Source organism: Dasypus novemcinctus, chromosome 19 (genome assembly GCF_030445035.2).
Source record: "Dasypus novemcinctus isolate mDasNov1 chromosome 19, mDasNov1.1.hap2, whole genome shotgun sequence".
Taxonomy (NCBI): domain Eukaryota; kingdom Metazoa; phylum Chordata; class Mammalia; order Cingulata; family Dasypodidae; genus Dasypus; species Dasypus novemcinctus.
This window is the reverse complement of record NC_080691.1, coordinates 79696799-79716046: the sequence shown is the minus strand read 5'-3', so window position 1 is coordinate 79716046 and position 19248 is coordinate 79696799. Positions and strand designations below refer to the sequence as shown.

Genomic DNA, 19248 nt, shown 5'->3' with positions numbered 1-19248 from the left:
GGGGACTCATAGAGAAAAGGACTTGGCAGGAGTTTGCAGTTTGGATGCTGGAGCCCAGGGAGGTAAACGCACAGGAGAAGAGCACAGAGTGTTGCGGCAAAGCCAGGAGTTCTGAACGGCAGAAAAACCCAAAACTGGCCCTCAGGAGAAGTGGAGGAACAGATTTATTATGTGTGGGCTCAGAGGAGAGTCACTCTCCAAATTCTGAGCCCCGTTTTTCAGTTTTCATAGTTTTATATAGGATTTTATGTGGGATCAGCATGACTTTAGCTCACTGGCTAATGCGTTGCTAGGCGAAATTTTGTAAGCGGGGTTACAGAAGCAGAATGCAGGTGCAAGGTTGTGGGCTGATTTACAGAAGTGGGGGACCGGAGTGGTTAGTTAAATTACAGAAGTGGGGGGCAGGAGTTGTTCTTTGATAGTCTCTTGCAAGGCCATATTCCCACGGGCTGATTTACAGAAGCTGGGGCGGGAGTGGCTCATTAGATATTTTTTCCTGCAAGGTTATGCTTTTTATTTCTCAACGAGAGGAATAGAGATGGCTCCTTAGACACGGCAGAGGGCCTGGGAAAAGAGCCTGAGAGTCTACAGCTGACCTTGTGGAGAGAACAGAGCGGCTGAGCCCGGAGAGAAACGAGACTTATCCCAGCCTGCTCCTGATAGTGGAAGAAGCTGGGACCATGGAGCCTGAAGGGGAAGAGGAAGGCTGAACCCTTGCAGAGGTCGGCAGCCATCTTGCTCCAACACGTGGCAACAGACTTTGGTGAGGGAAGTCACTTAGGCTTTATGGCCTGGTATCTGTGAGCTCCTACCCCAAATAAATACCTTTTATAAAAACCTAATACAGTTCTAGGGTTTTGCATTGGCACCCCTTTGGCTGGTTAATACGGACCTGGAGATGCAAGAGACGTCCTTGCTTCTAAAAATCCACTCCATTTCAGGCCGAGTCCCAGATGATGCATTCCTTGGGCGGGTGGGGTGGAGAGCCCCAGCTGTTTCAAAAAAAAAATTCACATCCCTGATGTGGGGCCTCAAGCACTTGGAACCTGTTCTGGTTTGAACTGTGTCCTCCAAAGACAGAGGTTTGAATCCCAAGCCCCGGTCCTGTGAATGGAAACTTATTTGGAAATAGGATGTGGCCCGAGACCGGAATGACCTAGGGTGACTCCTCATCTCACACGCCTGGGGTCCCTATAAGAAGGGGGAAAATTGGACACGGGCAGACAGAGGGGAAAACCCCCTGGACGAATGAGGCAGAGAACACCTTGGATTGCCAACTCCTCCCTCCTGCCTTTTCTCCTATTTTACCTTCTTTTGTACTGTGGAGCCTGGAAAGCGAAAAACTACATTTCCGGCTCCTTTGCAGCTCTGCTTCTGGATGCAGAACGGGTCCTACTCTTTGACATGCTCATGAGAGGTTTGGCAGCCGAAGTGCTCTCTCTCTTCCTCTCTTTCTCTGTGCTGATCCTGCTGGTAGGCAAGGCGGTTGTGGTGGTGTGGAATTTGATTTAACTAATATTTGTCCAGCACTCCTGTGGAACTGTCTCCAGCTTTGTGGGTGCTATGGCCAAGGGATCCTCAAATCGATAGTTCCGGAGGCAGCCCTCTGATTTTCCGCCGTCTTCACTGCTCAGAGGTTGCAGCTCCCTTGGGGACGTTCCAGCGGTTGTCACTGGAAGCACCCCCTGTTTCAGGGCTACTCAAAATATGAGTGCCTTGGCAACACCTTTGAGTCTTTTGGGACTGCAAAGCCTTGGGTTCCACCCCAGACCTACTGAATCAGAAACTCTGAGGGCAGAATTCAGGAATCTGTGTTTAATTATGTTTTCCTGGTGTTTCTTTTGTATACTAAAGTTTAAGAAGCACTGGCCTAGAGCCCACTCTCCCAGTCCCTCCAACTATGTTGTAAATCCCTAAATCCTTGTATTAAATCCCCTTCTGCTTAATATCCCTAGAAGGGTCCCTGGGCTGAACTCTGACAAAGAAACATCTGAATTCCAGAATTAAACTGTCAGCTTAATTGCCATGGGACCAGGGCCATGCAGTTATGTGTGCATATTGTATTTTCCAAAGATAACTACAGCTATATTTTCCCTCTCACACATTCTTCTCGAACCTTGCCATGCCACCAGGAAGAGGTGGATTCTATATTCCTTCCCCTTGAACCTGGACAGGGCTTTGGGGCTGTCTCAGTTGGGAGTACAGAGGAAATGACACTACATAACTTCTAAGACTAGGACGTAAAAATGCCATGCCCTTCTGCCTTGCTCCCTTGGGATGTTTGCTCTTGGGGAGCCCAGCTACCATGCTGTGAGGAAGTCTAAACAGATTATGGTGGGGTTCTGGGACCCTCATCCTACCTACTACCTCTGCTGAGCCCTTGGCCAATAGTCAGCACCAACTTGCCAGCCATGTGACTGAGCCACTTTCAGCCCCTTCCCCACCACGCCTCAAGACACTGTCTGAGGCCACAAGAAGCAGAGATGAGCTGCCCAAATTGCAGATTTGGGAGCAAAATAAATAATTGTTGCTGTTTTAAGCGACTAAGTTTTGGGATAGTTTGTTACGCAGCAAAAGCTAGCTGATACACTTGGACTCTCCAATACCTTGCAGGGTTTTCAAGAGGGTTACATGAGATCATGCACATGCCAGGCATACTGAGGCACTCAACACACGTTAGCTATTTTGGTAGGGCTGCCACTCACACTGCCACTGGGGATCCTCCCAAGAGGCCCCAGAGGATAGCATCAGCTTCCCCACGAGCACCCACAGTCTGCCAGCCACTGCACCCACCAGGTCTCACAAACATCCCTGATCCGGGCATGTGCGGAAAATGGGGGAACACATTTTACAGATAGGGAAATTGAGGCTCAGATAGGTCAAGTGGCTTGTCCAAGACCAGAGAGTTAGAGGCATAGTCTGGTCTGATTCCAAAATCTCCGCCCGCCTCCAGCCTCCCTCCTTTGCCAGCAGCGCCCATCTCCATCCTGCGGGGAGGAGACCTTGTTTACTGCCCCACCACGGGGAGATGAAAAACGAACCCAACAGAATCACGACAGGATGGCAATTAATTTATTGAGGGAGGGTGGGTTGGGGGAGGGTGGGGGTGGTGGGGACAACCCCTTCCCTCTGCAGGCACCAGGCCTTCTTTCTCCCCTGCAACAGGGCTCCACCACCCCTGGTGGGTTAAATTAAGCAGGAGCTGAGGGGGGCAAAGTGAGGGGGGAATTGGGGAGGGGGGCAGAGAAAAGGCAGGGCCAGAGGGGAGGTGGGGCTCACGGGGTCAGAGGTGAAACAAGGTCAGAGGTGAAGTGACACTCCCAGGGAGGGATCAAAAGTAACAGGGTTTCTAGGTCTAGAGGTGAAATGGGGTTCACGGAAGGGTCAGAGGGGACAGGGAGGTCAGGGGTGAAGCTGGACTAATGGGGTTCAAGGTGAAGTGGGGTTTGTGGAATCAGAGGTCAAGCAGGGTTCATGGGGGTGGTAGAGCTGGAAAAGCTCACAGGCGGTGGAGTGAAGGGGTGCTCAGGGGTCAAAGGTGAAGTGAGCCTCATGGGGGTCAAAGGTACAGTCGGGGTGAAGCGATGCTCACGGGGCCAGAGGGCATGCTGGGTTCTCGGAGTCCGAGGTGGGCGGGGTTGAAGGTGATGTGGGGTGCTGGGGGAAGGGTCAGAGGGGAAACCGGGCTCCTGAGGGGTCAAAGGTCAGGAGGGGTCAAAGGTCAGGAGGGACGGGGCGGCCCTAGGCCACCTCCTCCTCCGCCTCCTCCTCGAACTCGCCCTCCTCGGCCGTGGCGTCCTGGTACTGCTGGTACTCGGACACCAGGTCGTTCATGTTGCTCTCGGCTTCGGTGAACTCCATCTCGTCCATGCCCTCGCCCGTGTACCAGTGCAGGAAGGCCTTGCGCCGGAACATGGCCGTGAACTGCTCCGAGATGCGCTTGAACAGCTCCTGGATGGCCGTGCTGTTGCCGATGAAGGTGGCGGCCATCTTGAGGCCGCGTGGCGGGATGTCGCACACGGCCGTCTTGACGTTGTTGGGGATCCACTCCACGAAGTAGCTGCTGTTCTTGCTCTGCACGCTCAGCATCTGCTCGTCCACCTCCTTCATGGACATGCGCCCGCGGAAGACGGCGGCCACCGTCAGGTAGCGGCCGTGCCGGGGGTCGCAGGCCGCCATCATGTTCTTGGCGTCGAACATCTGCTGGGTGAGCTCGGGCACGGTCAGCGCCCGGTACTGCTGGCTGCCCCGGCTGGTCAGCGGGGCGAAGCCGGGCATGAAGAAGTGCAGGCGCGGGAAGGGCACCATGTTGACGGCCAGCTTGCGCAGGTCGGCGTTGAGCTGGCCCGGGAAGCGCAGGCAGGTGGTCACCCCGCTCATGGTGGCCGACACCAGGTGGTTGAGGTCCCCGTAGGTGGGGGTGGTCAGCTTGAGGGTGCGGAAGCAGATGTCGTACAGGGCCTCGTTGTCGATGCAGTAGGTCTCATCCGTGTTCTCCACCAGCTGGTGCACGGACAGCGTGGCGTTGTACGGCTCCACCACCGTGTCCGACACCTTGGGCGAGGGCACCACGCTGAAGGTGTTCATGATGCGGTCGGGGAACTCCTCGCGGATCTTGCTGATGAGCAGCGTGCCCATGCCCGAGCCCGTGCCGCCGCCCAGCGAGTGCGTCAGCTGGAAGCCCTGCAGGCAGTCGCAGCTCTCCGCCTCCTTCCGCACCACGTCCAGGACGGCGTCCACCAGCTCCGCGCCTTCCGTGTAGTGGCCCTTGGCCCAGTTGTTGCCGGCTCCCGACTGGCCTGAAGAGGGAAGTGGGGGACACGTGCAGGAAGTTATGAGAGCGCCCCCCAAACTCAACCCCAGCTCCGGTCACCTGGACGGGCCCCTATAGACGTGTATCATCATCATCATCATCATCATGGAGAGAACGATAATGACAAAACAATAATGATCATTATTACGGTTTTTCCTGCTTCTGTCCTTGTGCCTTTTGCCCAGTAGTCAGAAGGATTCTGGTGAAGCCTAGACCAAATCATGTTCTTTCTTGCCGTCTTTGGGTAAAAGCCCATGTCCCGCCAGGCCCTGCACGGCCTGCCCCGTCCCCTCCCTCCCTCTCCTCCTTTTGCTCGCCACCTCGTTTACTCTGTTCCAGCCACACAGCCTCCCTGTTCCTCCACCATGCCAGGCCCTGTTCTGCCTGGAATTCTCTTCCCTCTGGTCTTTGTCACCCTCAGTGAGGCTGACACCCTGATCACTCTGTCTGAAGCTGCAATCCCTCCCGCTGCCTGCTTTATGTTTCTCCTTAACCCTGACGAGCCCATGCTTCCTTATTAATCTTGCTTATTGCCTCTAATCTCACGGTGGAATGCAAGAGCCAGGAAGGCACAGGAAGGGGCTGGGATTACTGCAAACAGGTAACATTTACTGGACTTGCCTTGTCCCCTGTGTCTGTCCTCTCTGCAGCAGCCAGACGGTGCCTGTGAGCACCTGAAGCAGGGCCTGTCCCTCCTCTGCCCTCAGCCCTCCATGGCTCCCACCTCCCACTGGGTAAAAGCCCACGTCCTCCCTGCAGCCCATCAGGCCCTGCACGCCCTGCCCTGTCGCCTCCCTGCCCTTCCCTCCTCTTTCTCCCTTCACTCCCTCTGCTCCAGCCGTAGGGGCCTCCTCGCTGTTCCTCCGACATCCCAGGCCTGGTGCTGCCTCAGGGACTTTGCACATGCTGCTCCCAAAGCCTGGAATGCTCTTCTCTCAGGTACCCACATGGTGGGTCACCTCCTCAGAATATCTCTGGCCACCGCCCGCCCAGCTTAAAATGGGCACCCTGGACATTCTCCAACCTCTTCTTAAATGATTCTTCTCATTACTCCCCCATCTGTAATGGACCCCCATCACTCCCCCCATCTACACTGGACCCCCCATCATTTCTCCACTTATAGTGGACCCCCATGGCTTCCCCCATTTATAACGGCGCCCCATCACTCCCCCCATCTATAATGGACCCCATCACTCCTCATCTATAATGGGCCCCCGTGGCTCCCCCCATCTGTGGTGGACGCCCCCACGGCTCCCCCCGTCTGTGATGGACCCCACGGCTCCCCCCATCTATAATGGACCCCATCACTCCTCATCTATAATGGGCCCCCACGGCTCCCCCCATCTGTGATGGACCCCACGGCTCCCCCCACGGCTCCCCCATCTGTGATGGGCCCCACGGCTCCCCCCATCTGTGATGGGCCCCACGGCTCCCCCCATCTGTGATGGACCCCCGTGGCTCCCCCCATCTGTGATGGACCCCCACGGCTCCCCCCCATGGCTCCCCCCACGGCTCCCCCCATCTGTGATGGACCCCCACGGCTCCCCCATCTGTGATGGACCCCACGGCTCCCCCCATCTGTGATGGACCCCCACGGCTCCCCCCATCTGTGATGGACGCCCACGGCTCCCCCATCTGTGATGGACCCCACGGCTCCCCCCATCTGTGATGGCCCCCACGGCTCCCCCCATCTGTGATGGACCCCCATGGCTCCCCCCATCTGTGATGGACCCCACGGCTCCCCCCATCTGTGATGGACCCCCGTGGCTCCCCCCATCTGTGATGGACCCCCGTGGCTCCCCCCATCTGTGATGGACCCCACGGCTCCCCCCATCTGTGATGGACCCCCACGGCTCCCCCCATCTGTGATGGCCCCCACGGCTCCCCCCATCTGTGATGGACCCCCGTGGCTCCCCCCATCTGTGATGGACCCCCGTGGCTCCCCCCATCTGTGATGGGCCCCACGGCTCCCCCCATCTGTGATGTACCCCACGGCTCCCCCCATCTGTGATGGACCCCCACGGCTCCCCCCACGGCTCCCCCCACGGCTCCCCCCATCTGTGATGGGCCCCACGGCTCCCCCCACGGCTCCCCCCATCTGTGATGGACCCCACGGCTCCCCCCATCTGTGATGGACCCCACGGCTCCCCCATCTGTGATGGACCCCCGTGGCTCCCCCCATCTGTGATGGACCCCCGTGGCTCCCCCCATCTGTGATGGCCCCCACGGCTCCCCCCATCTGTGATGGACCCCCGTGGCTCCCCCCATCTGTGATGGACCCCCGTGGCTCCCCCCATCTGTGATGGGCCCCACGGCTCCCCCCATCTGTGATGGACCCCACGGCTCCCCCCATCTGTGATGGACCCCCACGGCTCCCCCCACGGCTCCCCCCATCTGTGATGGGCCCCACGGCTCCCCCCACGGCTCCCCCCATCTGTGATGGACCCCATGGCTCCCCCCATCTGTGATGGACCCCACGGCTCCCCCCATCTGTGATGGACCCCACGGCTCCCCCCATCTATGATGGACCCCATCACTCCTCATCTATAATGGACGCCCACGGCTCCCCCCGTCTGTGATGCAGCCCCCTCACCCCTCTCCACGTCTTACCTTGTTTCCTCTTCCTGCACAGCACCCGGCGCCACTCGGCCTCACACATCGGATCTCTGTGTGTGTCTCCCTGTCTCTCTCCCCCCTCTGGCATGTGACCTCCAGGAGGCTAAGCACTTAGTCTTGCCCACCTCTGCATCACCAGCACCCAGCGCAGTGGCCGGCGCACAGAGGGTGCTGAGGACGTTTAGAACGACCGACTCCTTTAGGTACTGGAAATGTGCCAGGTATGGGGTACGTTCTCTTCTAACTCTCATTTTACAGATGAGAATGTGGAGGCACAGAGGGGTCAGGTCATGTGCTGCGTGTCACACCGCGACCGCGTCGTACAGCTAGGATTAGAACCAGGAGGCCTCTAGAGGCCACAATGCCCCGGCCCCCACCTCTGGCCTCCAGAGCTCACAAAGCGTCCCTTGGCCAGCTGGCACAGCCCGTGAATCCCTCCTGTCCTTTGGCCAACCTCCTTTGTTCTTCCCACAACCATTTCCTGAGGACTTGGCACGTGCCAGGTCCCCCACGGGTATCATTGCTGCATCTCTGCACAGACCAGAGGGGGACAGTCACTTGTCTGAGGTCACACAGCTCCTTCGTGCTGGAGTCAGGATTTGAACTCAGGTCTGTCCTTAGATGCCAGACTCTTAAATACCAGAGGAGGAGAGGCGCTGGGGGAGCGTGGAGCCTGGGAGCTGAGGTCAGACACCCAGCCTGAGTGTCTCTCCTATGTGCCCATTTTCCATGTACGTGTCTCATACATCCTTCCTGCCTTCAGTGCCCCTCAGTCTTCCCATCTCACTCATCGTTTGGGCTGCGGCTGCTAATCACCATAATGAAACGGCAGCAACTCGTGCTTATTTGGCTCTTCCTTTGTGCCACGCACTGATCTACGTTCTCTACATCTTCATTACCTTAACCTGCGGTCCAAAAAAGTATGGAATTTTAGAATCCCTCTTCTAAAGAGGAGGAGGCTGAGGTATGAAAGGGTTAGGGAGCCAGTCCAAAGAACCCCCAGTTGACTCAAGCAGTGGCTGATTTTTAAGCCATTTAGCTTCTCTACTTGCCTTTCTCCCTCCACCAGAACGTCAGCTCCCGAGGGCGGGGAGCTTTGCCTGTTTCCTTGCTGCCACCCCCACCATTTCTGGAACAGGGCCCTGCGCGCAGTAGGTGCTCGACAAATATCTGTTGACTGCAATGAAGGGGCAGAGCTGAGATTAGCACCCAGGCAGTCTGCCTCCAGCCCAGATGAGTAAATTAAAATGTCACCTCCTCCAGGAAGCCTTCCCTAACTGCCTCCACCCCAGCCACCCCTTGGGTCCCACAGATGCATCCCCCCTCCTCATCACCGTCCCGGCTGCCCTGTCCAGCCACTCCCCGCTGGTCTTTGAGACCCATGGTTGCCGTGGATAGATGCTGGGGTAGAGAACGTCCGTCCAGCTTTCCCAAGCGAAAGGAAAAGGGGGGCTCCCCCGCCTGTGCTCCCCGACTCACCGAACACAAAGTTGTCTGGCCGGAAGATCTGGCCAAAGGGGCCAGAGCGCACGGAGTCCATGGTGCCGGGCTCCAGGTCCACCAGCACGGCTCGGGGGACGTAATTTCCTCCTACAGCGGAGCAGATGGAGCGCCGCTTGGGGGGCTGCCAGGAGCTCCCGGGCTCCTCGGGTGCCCGGCCGGCCCCTCGGCCCACCCCGCGGTCCGCTCCAGCCGCGGGCCCTACCTGTGGCCTCATTGTAGTAGACGTTGATCCTCTCCAGCTGCAGGTCGCTGTCCCCGTGGTAGGTGCCCGTGGGGTCGATGCCGTGCTCGTCGCTGATCACCTCCCAGAACTAGGGCGAGGGCGGAGGGTGAGGACGGGGAGGGCGCCCCCTGCCCCCTCCCTGCCAGGTGAAGGGGGCCCCAGAGGCCTGGTGGCGAGGGAAGGATGAGGCAGCAAGAAGCAAGGCGTGGGGGTGGGGCGAGGCAGCCTGGCCGCCCCATCCCGGGGCGCAGGGTGTCGGCGCTCCCTCGGCCACAGCCCGGGGGGAGAGGCCCGGGTCTCTTTGTGCGCGCCGAGGGGGCACCGTCCACCAGCTGTGCGGCCAGCTGTGGCAGGCCCCACCCCCCGGCGGCCCCTTTGTTCCCAGCCTGGCCCTTTCCGCTGGCCCCCGGTGCCTGGGGCGCTGGTCTCCTGGGGGCGCTCCCCCCCCGGAGGCCGAAGATGGGGTGCTTCGGGGGGGTGGGGGGAGCCCCGGGACCCCGCCCCGCGCCTCGCGGCCGCCGCCCGCGCACCTTGGCCCCGATCTGGTTGCCGCACTGGCCGGCCTGCAGGTGCACGATCTCCCGCATGGTGGGTGGGGGCGGCGGCGGGGCGCGGGGCGGCGCGGGTGCTGGCGCTGCGGCGGGGCGGGCGGCGGCGGCGGAGCTGGTCCCTGCGCGCTGGGGCGTCTCTATAAGAGCGGGCGGGGCCCGCGTCACGCCCGGCACCGTCCGCTCCGCCCCCGGCCCCGCCCCGGGATGCAGGGAGTGGGGGGGAGTGGGGTGGGAGTGTGGGGGGGTGGAGGGGCCCTTCCTCTCCCGCCGCGTCCTCGGGCTCCATCCATTCACCGCCCCCCCACCCCGCCCCCATCTCGACCTGGCAACCCCGATTCCCTCCGCACGCAACCCCCCCCCCCCCCCGCCCTGCCTCAGTTTCTCTGTCTGCAGCCTTCCCCCTCCCTCCTTCAGTCCCTGCGTGTTCTGGCGTAGAGTGGGAAGGCTCCTGGGTGGGGGTGGGCATGGGGGGGCAGCTTTCGGGAGACTTGAAACTGCCTAGTAAGTCAACCACGATTTTGCGTGGGGTTGATGGGGGGGGTGCTTGTGGAAGGTGATGGAGATTCGGTGGGTGGGGGGCGCTCTGAGCTCCCGCGGGACACCTCTGGGGAGTTCTGGCCCCACACAGGGGTGGTCAAGGAGGGAGACTTATTACTGGATTACCCGAAGTGAGGGGTGGGGGGGGGATAGTGAGCCCCGAGGCCTGCCTCGGCTCCCCCCCGCCCAGATGAGCTGCCTCCTTGCTCCGGTATTATAATTTAAGACAAACCACCTTCCGGCCTCGCAGTGCCCGTGACCTTGGGCCGGCTGCTCGGCCTCTCGGTGCCTGGGTTTCCTCACCTGGCAGAGAGAGTGGTAACAAGGGGTGGCCCTCTAGGCCTCTCGGGAGGGTCGATGAGATGGTTAAGGGCGAGCTGGCCCCGGTTTACCCTCGCACGGCGTAAAGGATAAATTGTAGCTGTTAGATGACAGTGGCTACCAAGGACTGGGCCTGACTTCCTGTGCCGCGCCCCCACCCCCTCACCGCAAGTGAAGCTGAGAGCTCTTGGGGCCACCTCCCGCCCTGACATCCCACGCAGCCACCTCCTCACCCCCTCCCCTTCCCCAGGGCTGACCCATCCACAGACTTGGCCAAGAGCCGGGCGGGGGTCGGGGCAGTCAACTTGGCCATGGGGTTTGGACTTCACTTTCTCCAGCGGCCCCTAATTCTCCCCAGTGGTTCTCACCTGGGGGAGACTCTGCTCCTTCACCCTCCACCCCCACTCCCCCCACCCCTGGCTCCGAGACACTTGGCCACCTCGGGCAACCTTTTCCATCATGTGAATTGGGGGTGCGCTCCTGGCATTCAGTGAGTAGAGGTCAGGGCTGCTGCGACATGTCCTGCAGTACATGGGACGCTTCCTCGCTATCAAGAATTATCCCACCCCAAATGTCAAGAGTGCCGAGGTGGGGGGGAAAAAAACCCACCTCATTTTAGACTTTTCAGATGATCACCAAATGTGTTGTTACAAGTGATCCCAAGAGAAAACGGCATCGTTGGGATGGAAATAGGAGGGCTTCCAAACTGGGCTAATACAGATCAGGAATTATAACTGTGTTGGTATTTCTTAAGTTTTTAATGTATCAAGAATCTTAAAAAAAAAAAAAAAAAAGAGGGGTGGTGGAAGGGGTCAGGTGGAGAGGGGCTGATTGGGGGAATGGGCTTAGCCCCAGAAAAATGGGGTTTCCTGTGTCAGGCTACCAGGGTTGGGCTGATTTGGGGGTGCAGGTATAGCCCCAGAGGGAGGGGCCTTCCTGGATGGGTCCACCTGGAAGGGGACAGCTGCTTTATCAGTGCAGGCCCTGCTGGACTCTCTACCTTTCTGCGTATCAGGACGTCCTTTGGGGTCCCTGATGGTCCCCAGGGAACAACAATTCAGCAGGGAGGGCAAGGGGAAAGAGGTGTGAAAGCAGCGGGTCATTCTTGAGCACCTGGGGCTGCTGGGACCTGGCACTGCAGCTCCTTTTGGGGGTCAAAGAGGCCAGAGACGTAGAAAGCCTGCGAGGGGGACGGGGAGAGGGGTTTGGGATGGGCTGACCCCGTGGCCGCCACTCCCCGGCTCTGGCCTCTCCAGGACTCCAATCCCTGCAGGTAAAAGGCTGTCACCTGTGCTCATGACCCCCAGGCCAGCAGCCCCTTCCTGGCACCCGGGCACCTTGTCCGCAGCACCTACCGCCCAGGCGGCCACCAAGGCGCCCTGCAGGAATCGGATGGCCACGTCGTGGGGGTGGTTCCAGTAGTCCAAGGTGTGGATGTAGCTGGCACACAGCGCCAGGGTCAAGAAAAAGAGCTGGGCGGTGGGCCGGAGGAGCTTGGACTTGCATCCGCGGTAGCGGGCCTGCACGTAGACCTGGGAGCAAGGGAGCAGGCGGGCGGTGCCCTGAAGCCCGGGCGGGGCATGTCCAGGCGGCCGGGGACTGCATTTTTGTCCCCCACTTGCCTGCCTGATGCTAGGCGGCCATGTTGCAAGGCCATTTTCATAAGGAGGATGGAATTTAGAATCTGAAGAGGGTATTGCTTGGTACACCCCCAGCCGCCCACCCCCATCCTTGTAAGAGAGTTTTAAACTCTGTACTCTGTGTCAGCGCTGAGAGCATCGCTAGATATTTGCTTGAGGATTTCCCAGGCAGGCAGCCAGGAATGCACAGGTGGGGCCGTGCCTTAGCCCAAGACTCTCTCCATGACCTCCTACAAGCCTGGGGTCTCTAATCAAGCCAGGTGGGCTCATCGGGGGCCCATGAAAGGAAAGCATTGGGCTTCTGCTTTTGAACAGAAAAATAGAAAAAAGAAATGTGAAACCCCCCCCTTTAACATGCTTCCTTCTATTGCCAGGTGGTAAGAACATGGTGCTACACGGGAAAATACAATTCATGTAATTTATAGACTCTCCTTAATAACTATAGTGCTAAGGGTCAAAATAGGGGAGTATGGGGTTTTTTTCTTTTGGACTAAGGAAAACATTAAAAAATGTACCGCGGCACTGACTGCACAACTCTGTGATGAAAATGAGAGCCGCAGAGGGGAGACTTTGGATGGATTGTACAGGGACTGTATGATACCGTGAGCCATGTGGTGGCTAACAGTACAAATATGAGAGTGTTCTCTCCTGAACTACAGCAAATGTACAGTACTAATGCATGGTGTTAATAACAGAGGGTGTAATGGAAAAAAATATACCAAATACACGCTACGGACCATAGCTAGTGGTAATAGCCTGATGATTATCACTTTCATAATCTGTAACAAATGGTCCACAACAATGTCAGATGTTGGTGGAGGGGTGATGCCTGGGAATTCTGCACATTGGGTGTGATTGTTTTATAAGGTCACAGCTTCTCTAATAAAATATATATATATATATATATAAAAGAAAAAAAATCTGCTTCCTTGACATGAGCAGGAAGAAAGGAAAGTCACTGTCCTGTGTTTTGAAGAGCCATCTCCCATCAGTGCCCGACAGACTCTCAAGTGCTAGGGAATTTCAGAGACCCAGAACATTCTGCTCATGAAATGGCCCACCTTTTCTGAGGTCCACAAAACGGGGGAAAGGCCCTGCCTCCCTGCCGTATAGGACTTGAATCCGTGGGGATGGGGGTGGGGAGCAAATTTCCACCCCACCCGAGAGCCTCAGGGCATTGTTCACATCCCTCCTGCCCCACCCCCCCAACCGCCCCAGAGGACCAAGGAGTCCTGTTGCCTATTAGTAATAATGGTAGTGACATTTTGACTCAATCCTGTGGCCACATGTGAATCAGCTCGTTGATGTTTTAACTCATGAGACCACGTCCCTAGAAGGCGGACGCTATTGGCACGCCCATTTCACAGATGAGGAAACTGAGGCTCAAGGAGGACGAGTATCTCACCCAATGTCACACACCGTGGAGGCTGAGAATAGAATCTGTACAGCCGGGTTCGACAGCCCCTGTTCTTTTATCACGACAGGTTGCTGTCATTACTTTGTTACTTGGCCTTAAAAAAAAGTGCTGCTGGTGTCAAGGCATCCGTGTGACCATCATGTGCCCCAGGTCTGGGTCACGTGCCTGCCCACCCGGGTGCCAGGTGCTCTGGGCTGGCTCTGCTCTGGGTGCTCGGCTTCCAGCTCCCAAGTCTATACTCTCTTTGTCTGCCCGCAGATCACTGGCTCCTTTCCAGGGGCTCCCCCCTGCACCCCTTCCCCTCTTCCCACCACAGCCCAGACCTTAGCTGGGTCTGTTTTCCTTTCCCTCTGCCCTGGCAGAGCCCAGCCAGGGACACAGCCTGGCACGGGCTCTCTCCAGCTGCAGGGAAGGGGAGACAGAGGGTTCTGGAAGCTGCTGTTCCTGGGCAGCAACGCTGAATGAGCCCTAAGAGGAGAGAGGCCCTTGCCTTGTCCCCGCCCCCCAACGCCAGGAGCACACACAAGCTCTGTGTAAGCCGTGCCTGGCACAGCTGGCACTAAGCACGCGTGTGTTACAATGGAGTACCGCTGGCCTGGCCAGGTGTGTGACCGCTATCTGTCAACACTCACCATCAGATACAACATGGCGTATATTCCGAAGGCGGTGTGCTCCGAAAAGGACTTCCTGGGAGGTGGGCAGGGAGAGGGCGGGGGTCAGCGGGGGCTGGAGCGTGGACGCTGCCTGGACTCCCCCTTCCTGCCCGCCCACCTGCTCGCCTGGCTTCGAGGACGTCGGCAGGGTCCCCGGTGCAAGTGTAGTTGGAGATAAAGCCGCTGTCACAGTTGAAGGAGGTCGGGTCTGGCTGGCACACGGCCAGGAAGTGGGGCCGGAGGTTCCCCACGGTCATCTTGGTGATGCTGGCCAGGGAGCAGTTGGCCATGCCGCCAAAGACGAAGGTGCCCAGCTGCTTGTAGACCAGGATCACGTAGGTGCTGTTCTTGAAGGCCCAAGAGTTTGGCTGCAGGCTCTGGACGTGCAGCATCTCTCCCAGGCTGATCTGCAGGGTGGACGGAGGGGGGTGTTAATGGGGGGTGGGAGGTGGGAATGGGCAATAAGTGTGGCTAATCCCCCACCCGTTCTCTCCAGTGGCGTTTCCCATTTCGTGGGGAAGTGGAGGGCGGCTTTCTGTCCATCCAGCAAAAGGGTGGGGGGGGTTCTCATTTCACAGTGAAAAAACGGGAGATTTCTACTCTTATGCCTAGAAGGGGCAGGATTTCCCATTTCACTAGGGCAAGAAGCATGGCTTCCCATTTTGTAAGGAAAAGGGGTGGGAAGCCCCCATTTTGTCAGATGTGGGCAGGATTTCCTGGCTCGTATCTGAAAGGGGTTGGACTTCCTGCTATACCAGGAAAAGGGGTGGAGCATCCCCCTACTTCACGTCAGACTTGGACAGGATTTGCTGTCCTGCATCTGAAAGGGGCGGGACTTCCTGATATACCAGAAAAAGCGGTGGGGCACCTCCCTATTTCATTTCAGGCATAGACAGGATTTCCTGTTTCTGAAAGGGGTGGGACTTCCTGTTACACCAGGAAAAGAGGATAGACTTCCTCCTAAATTCCTGAAACTGGTGGGACTTTACCAGGAGAAAGAGGCTGGACTTTCTCCCTAGGTTTGGAAGGGGGAGAGTTCCCGACTCACCAGAAAAGGGGCAGAACTTCTTCCTGCGTTATGCTTAATAGGGACCGGGCTACCCCATCCACTAGGGAAAGGGGTTGAACTTCCTTCCTTGCTGCAGGGCTAAGGCAGACGTTTCCTTGCCTTGCTCCTATGATGGCTGAGCCTTACATTTTCCTTTATTCCATCATGAGGTGAGATTTCCCATTCGATGAGGAAAAGAGGTGGGACTGCTCCCTGCCTTAGGCCTACAAGGGGCAGGGCTTCGGGGGTCACCAGGAAAAGGGGCCAAGCTTGCTGTGGCCTGTGGCCGCTGCATGGGGTGAAGGTGGCCAGCCCCTTACCGTGAAGATGGAGATTAGGAAGCCCATGGTGATGAGGGCTGAGTCCTCTATGGTGAAATGGGCCACCCGGGGGTAGCTGATGGAGGTATCATCGCAAAAGAAGCCCTGGATGTGGGGCACCATCAAACCGCTCTCACACAGTATGGTGGGGGTGCTCACTGCAGGGGCAGAGGAGACCCACCCCAGCACGGGTCACCCAAGGCTTAGTCTCCTCATGCCTTCTCCAGCCTGTCCTCCCTGCAGCTGTGTGGCAGTGGGAGGGCAGGAAGCCAGGAAGTGTGTGCAGGGAAGAGGGTCTGGTGTGAAGGCCAAAGGACTTAGGAACCCCAGGGACCCATCACTTGTCTTTTATCCCCTGCAGTCAACATCCCTTCCTGGCTGTGCGGGATGGTGGAAGGGTGGGTGGGATGGGCAGGTGTGGCGGCCACGGGCTGTGTAAGTGACTCGGGATAGTGAGGGGTTAAGGGTGGGAGGGCTGGCCTTTACTGGGGTGGGTGTCACTGGATTTGTGTCTTGGTGAATATGCATATCTGTATCTGTGATTGTGGCTCTGTGTGTCTTTGCATCTGTAAATGTGTGTGTTCATGTGCACTTATGTATATCTATATCCATGACACTCACTACATATGTCTATGAGTCTGTGTTTTCTGGTATGTGTATGTGTGTATTTCTGTATAGCTGTAAGACTGTGGCTATGAATATGTGTCTTTCGTGTTTGTGGCTGTGTGAGTCTATGGAAGTGGCACATGCATTTGTGTGCACATCGCATGAATCCAGACGTGTTTTTTCGGTGTGTGCACCTCTTGGACATCTGTGTGGACGTGTGTTCGTGGTGTAGATGGGTACACTGGGTGTGTGGGCTCTTGTCCATGATCTGGGTGTGTGTGTGTGTCTGTGGATCCTGCTGATGCATGCATGTGTGCTTGGTGGGATCTGGGGTCTGGGTGTGTGTGTCTGTGGCTCTGTAGCTGACTGAGCTGGGGGCTATGGATGTGAATATTGTATCTGAGCCCTGATGTTGGGCAGGGGAGGGGAGCCCGTCTCCAGCTGGTGCCAGACTCTTAGCCAGGCATCCTTCACCTCAAAGTCCTTCCTCCAGGTCTCCCTGTGGGTCCCTGGGGGTCTCAGGCCCTGTGAGTAGCCAGGGGAGAGGCCTCTGCTCCTCACCCACCTCCCTGATCTGGCTCTTTCTGCTTCCCACTGAAGTTTGGTGGAGCCATAGCCCCAACTCCCTTCTTGGACTGGGAGGGCAAAGCTAGGGTCCCAGGCTGGCTTCCCCCTCCCCAGAGAGGGCTTGGGTCACTGGCTCTGCCATACACAGATACCCCAGGCAAGCTCAGGCCCCAGAAACGTATAGAGTTGGACAACCCAGAGCTACACAATACAACCCTGCAGTCAGACCCAGATGCATGGATTCAGATAGACACACAGTGCACCAACATACATACAACACACGTAGGCCTGGAAAGACCCAGGTACGCAGCCGGGTACCCAAATACCACGAGATCCACCCCTAACCCATATGCATAGTTCCAGGCTTTCACAGACCAGGTACATGCACAGAAGCCACCCACATAGATCCACCGCGAACACCATACCTCCCCCAATCCAGTGCGATGCACACCCAGAGACACGCTACACACAGAACTACACACACAAACAGAACCAGGTATGCACAGATGCCCTCTACAACCCAGTTCTCCCGACAGGCTTAGCCAGACCTAGATCTAGACACACACACAGTCAAGTACAGCGAAGATTCAAGTACAGTGAAGACATGCAGACAGAGCCAGTTACACACATAGCAACACACACACACACATGCACAGAGACAGGCAACACAATCAGATCACCTCCCCACAGACACAGCTACACAGGCAATCCCCCCCAATGGTACACACCCCCCCCAAGAAACCTAACAACCAGACAGTCCCAGGAGGGGTGGGCCAACACACAGTTACACACGTGGAGTGCTGTGGACACAAAAGCCACAGCTGTGGGGTGTCCTTTTCAACACCCAGAAACACACCGATGCACCTGGGGATGCAGAGACACACAACCCAAGTACACATATCAGATAAAGACAGACAGACAGACACCCCCGCTGACCCTCGGGGATCGGTATGGGTGGGGGGTGCTCCCGGCTGGCAGGGAGGGGGCTCACCCAGCAGCAGACAGAGCATGTCCAAAGCCACCAACATCTTGGCGGTCCCGGAGCACGGCAGCGGTGGCAGCGTGGACGGGGGCGTCCTGCGCGGGTCGCCAGGCCACAGGCACTGCTGCCGGACCACCAGCTCCGGCAGGGCCATGACCGTGTGTGGTGAGTGTGTCCACTGCGGGGGGGACGGGGGGGATGGGGTGGGCGCGCCCCCCCGAGGCTGGGGTTAGAGCTCGCGGAGAGGCGAGCGTGGAGGGGGAAGCCCACGGTGGGCCAGGCGGGGTCCCGTTTCTAGGGCGGCCCCCAGACGGCCAGGGAGGCGGGGCTTCCCCAGGGAGGGCGGGGCCGGAAGGTCGATGTCCCTCTAGCCCCAGCAGCGAGGGAAGCAGGGCCCCCTTCCCACACCAGGGCCCAGCAGTTTTTTGGGGGGGTCTTGGTGGTTGGGTGGGTGGGGGGCCTGGAAGAAGGTAAGGCAGATTAAAAGGGGAGAGACCTAAAGGAATAAGACAAAGGGATCAGAGACAGGCAAATCTCTAGGGGGGTCAGATGAGGGGTCGGGGTAGAGCTAAGGCTTCGATTGGGAAGGTGGAATCCAAGAAGGGGGCGGGTACGTTAGATGAGACGCAGAGGGGCGGAGCCCGAGGAGCCAATGCGGCGGGACCAAGAAAGCAGGAAAAGTGGGTGGGAGTGGCGGGGTCTCCAGGAGAATGACAGGGGAGTGGGCGGACGGCGGTGGGGGAGGGGCGGGCAGGGCCTGGGAGGTGCGGGGCTGGGAAGTGGGAGGAGCCCAAGGAGAATGACAGGGGAGTGGGCGGGGCCGGGTTATGGGCGGGGCCTGGGAGGCCAGTGGCTGGGAAGTGGGAGGAATTCAAGGAGAATGACAGGGGAGTGGGCGGGGGCGGAGAGGTGGGCAGGGCCTGGGAAAAGTGATGGCTGGAAGTAGGAGGAGCTTAAGAAGAATGACAGGAGAGTGGGCGGGGCCGGGTTATGGGCGGGGCCTGGGAGGCCAGTGGCTGGGAAGTGGGAGGAGTTCAAGGAGAATGACAGGGGAGTGGGCGGGGCGGAGAGTGTGGGCACGGCTGGGAAAAGCGATAGCTGGAAGTGGGAGGAGCTTAGGGAGAATGACAGGAAAGTGGGCAGGCGGGGGGGTGGGCAGGGCCTGAGCGCCACGTGGCTGGGAAGTGGGAGGACCCCACCGAGAACTGCAGGGGAGCGGGCGGGGGAGCGGGCCGGGCTGGCCGTCCGGGGTGGGCGGGCTCACCGATTTCGGTTCCCCGTGCGACAAAGCCGCTTCGCTTGTGGTGGCACTCCCGGTCCAGGTAGCTTGGCGCTGCGCCTCGCCCATCTGGGCCGGGTCCCAGGCGCTGTCTTTCGGGCTGAGAGCCATGGCCGGACGGCGCCGGGTCCCTTCGTTCGGAGTCAACGGCCTCCGGGCTCCGCCGTGCCTC

At 58.4% G+C, this 19248-nt stretch overlaps 2 protein-coding genes across 2 annotated transcripts; both read right to left on the bottom strand.

Annotated features, from left to right (window-relative positions):
- Positions 1-3054: 3054 nt before the first annotated feature.
- Positions 3055-11275, bottom strand: TUBB4A (tubulin beta 4A class IVa). Its single transcript, XM_004450548.5, has 5 exons — positions 10547-11275; positions 9686-9843; positions 9135-9243; positions 8909-9019; positions 3055-4799 (listed from the first exon to the last, which is right to left on the bottom strand). Exons 2-5 carry the CDS (start codon positions 9740-9742, stop codon positions 3742-3744), a joined length of 1335 nt encoding a protein of 444 aa, XP_004450605.1. The 5' UTR covers positions 9743-9843; positions 10547-11275; the 3' UTR covers positions 3055-3741.
- Positions 11276-11338: 63 nt separating this feature from the next.
- On the bottom strand, positions 11339-19248 carry LOC101439928 (phospholipid phosphatase 3-like). Its single transcript, XM_004450552.4, has 7 exons — positions 19062-19248; positions 17807-17975; positions 15643-15800; positions 14401-14681; positions 14254-14308; positions 11920-12096; positions 11339-11744 (listed from the first exon to the last, which is right to left on the bottom strand). Exons 1-7 carry the CDS (start codon positions 19185-19187, stop codon positions 11664-11666), a joined length of 1047 nt encoding a protein of 348 aa, XP_004450609.1. The 5' UTR covers positions 19188-19248; the 3' UTR covers positions 11339-11663.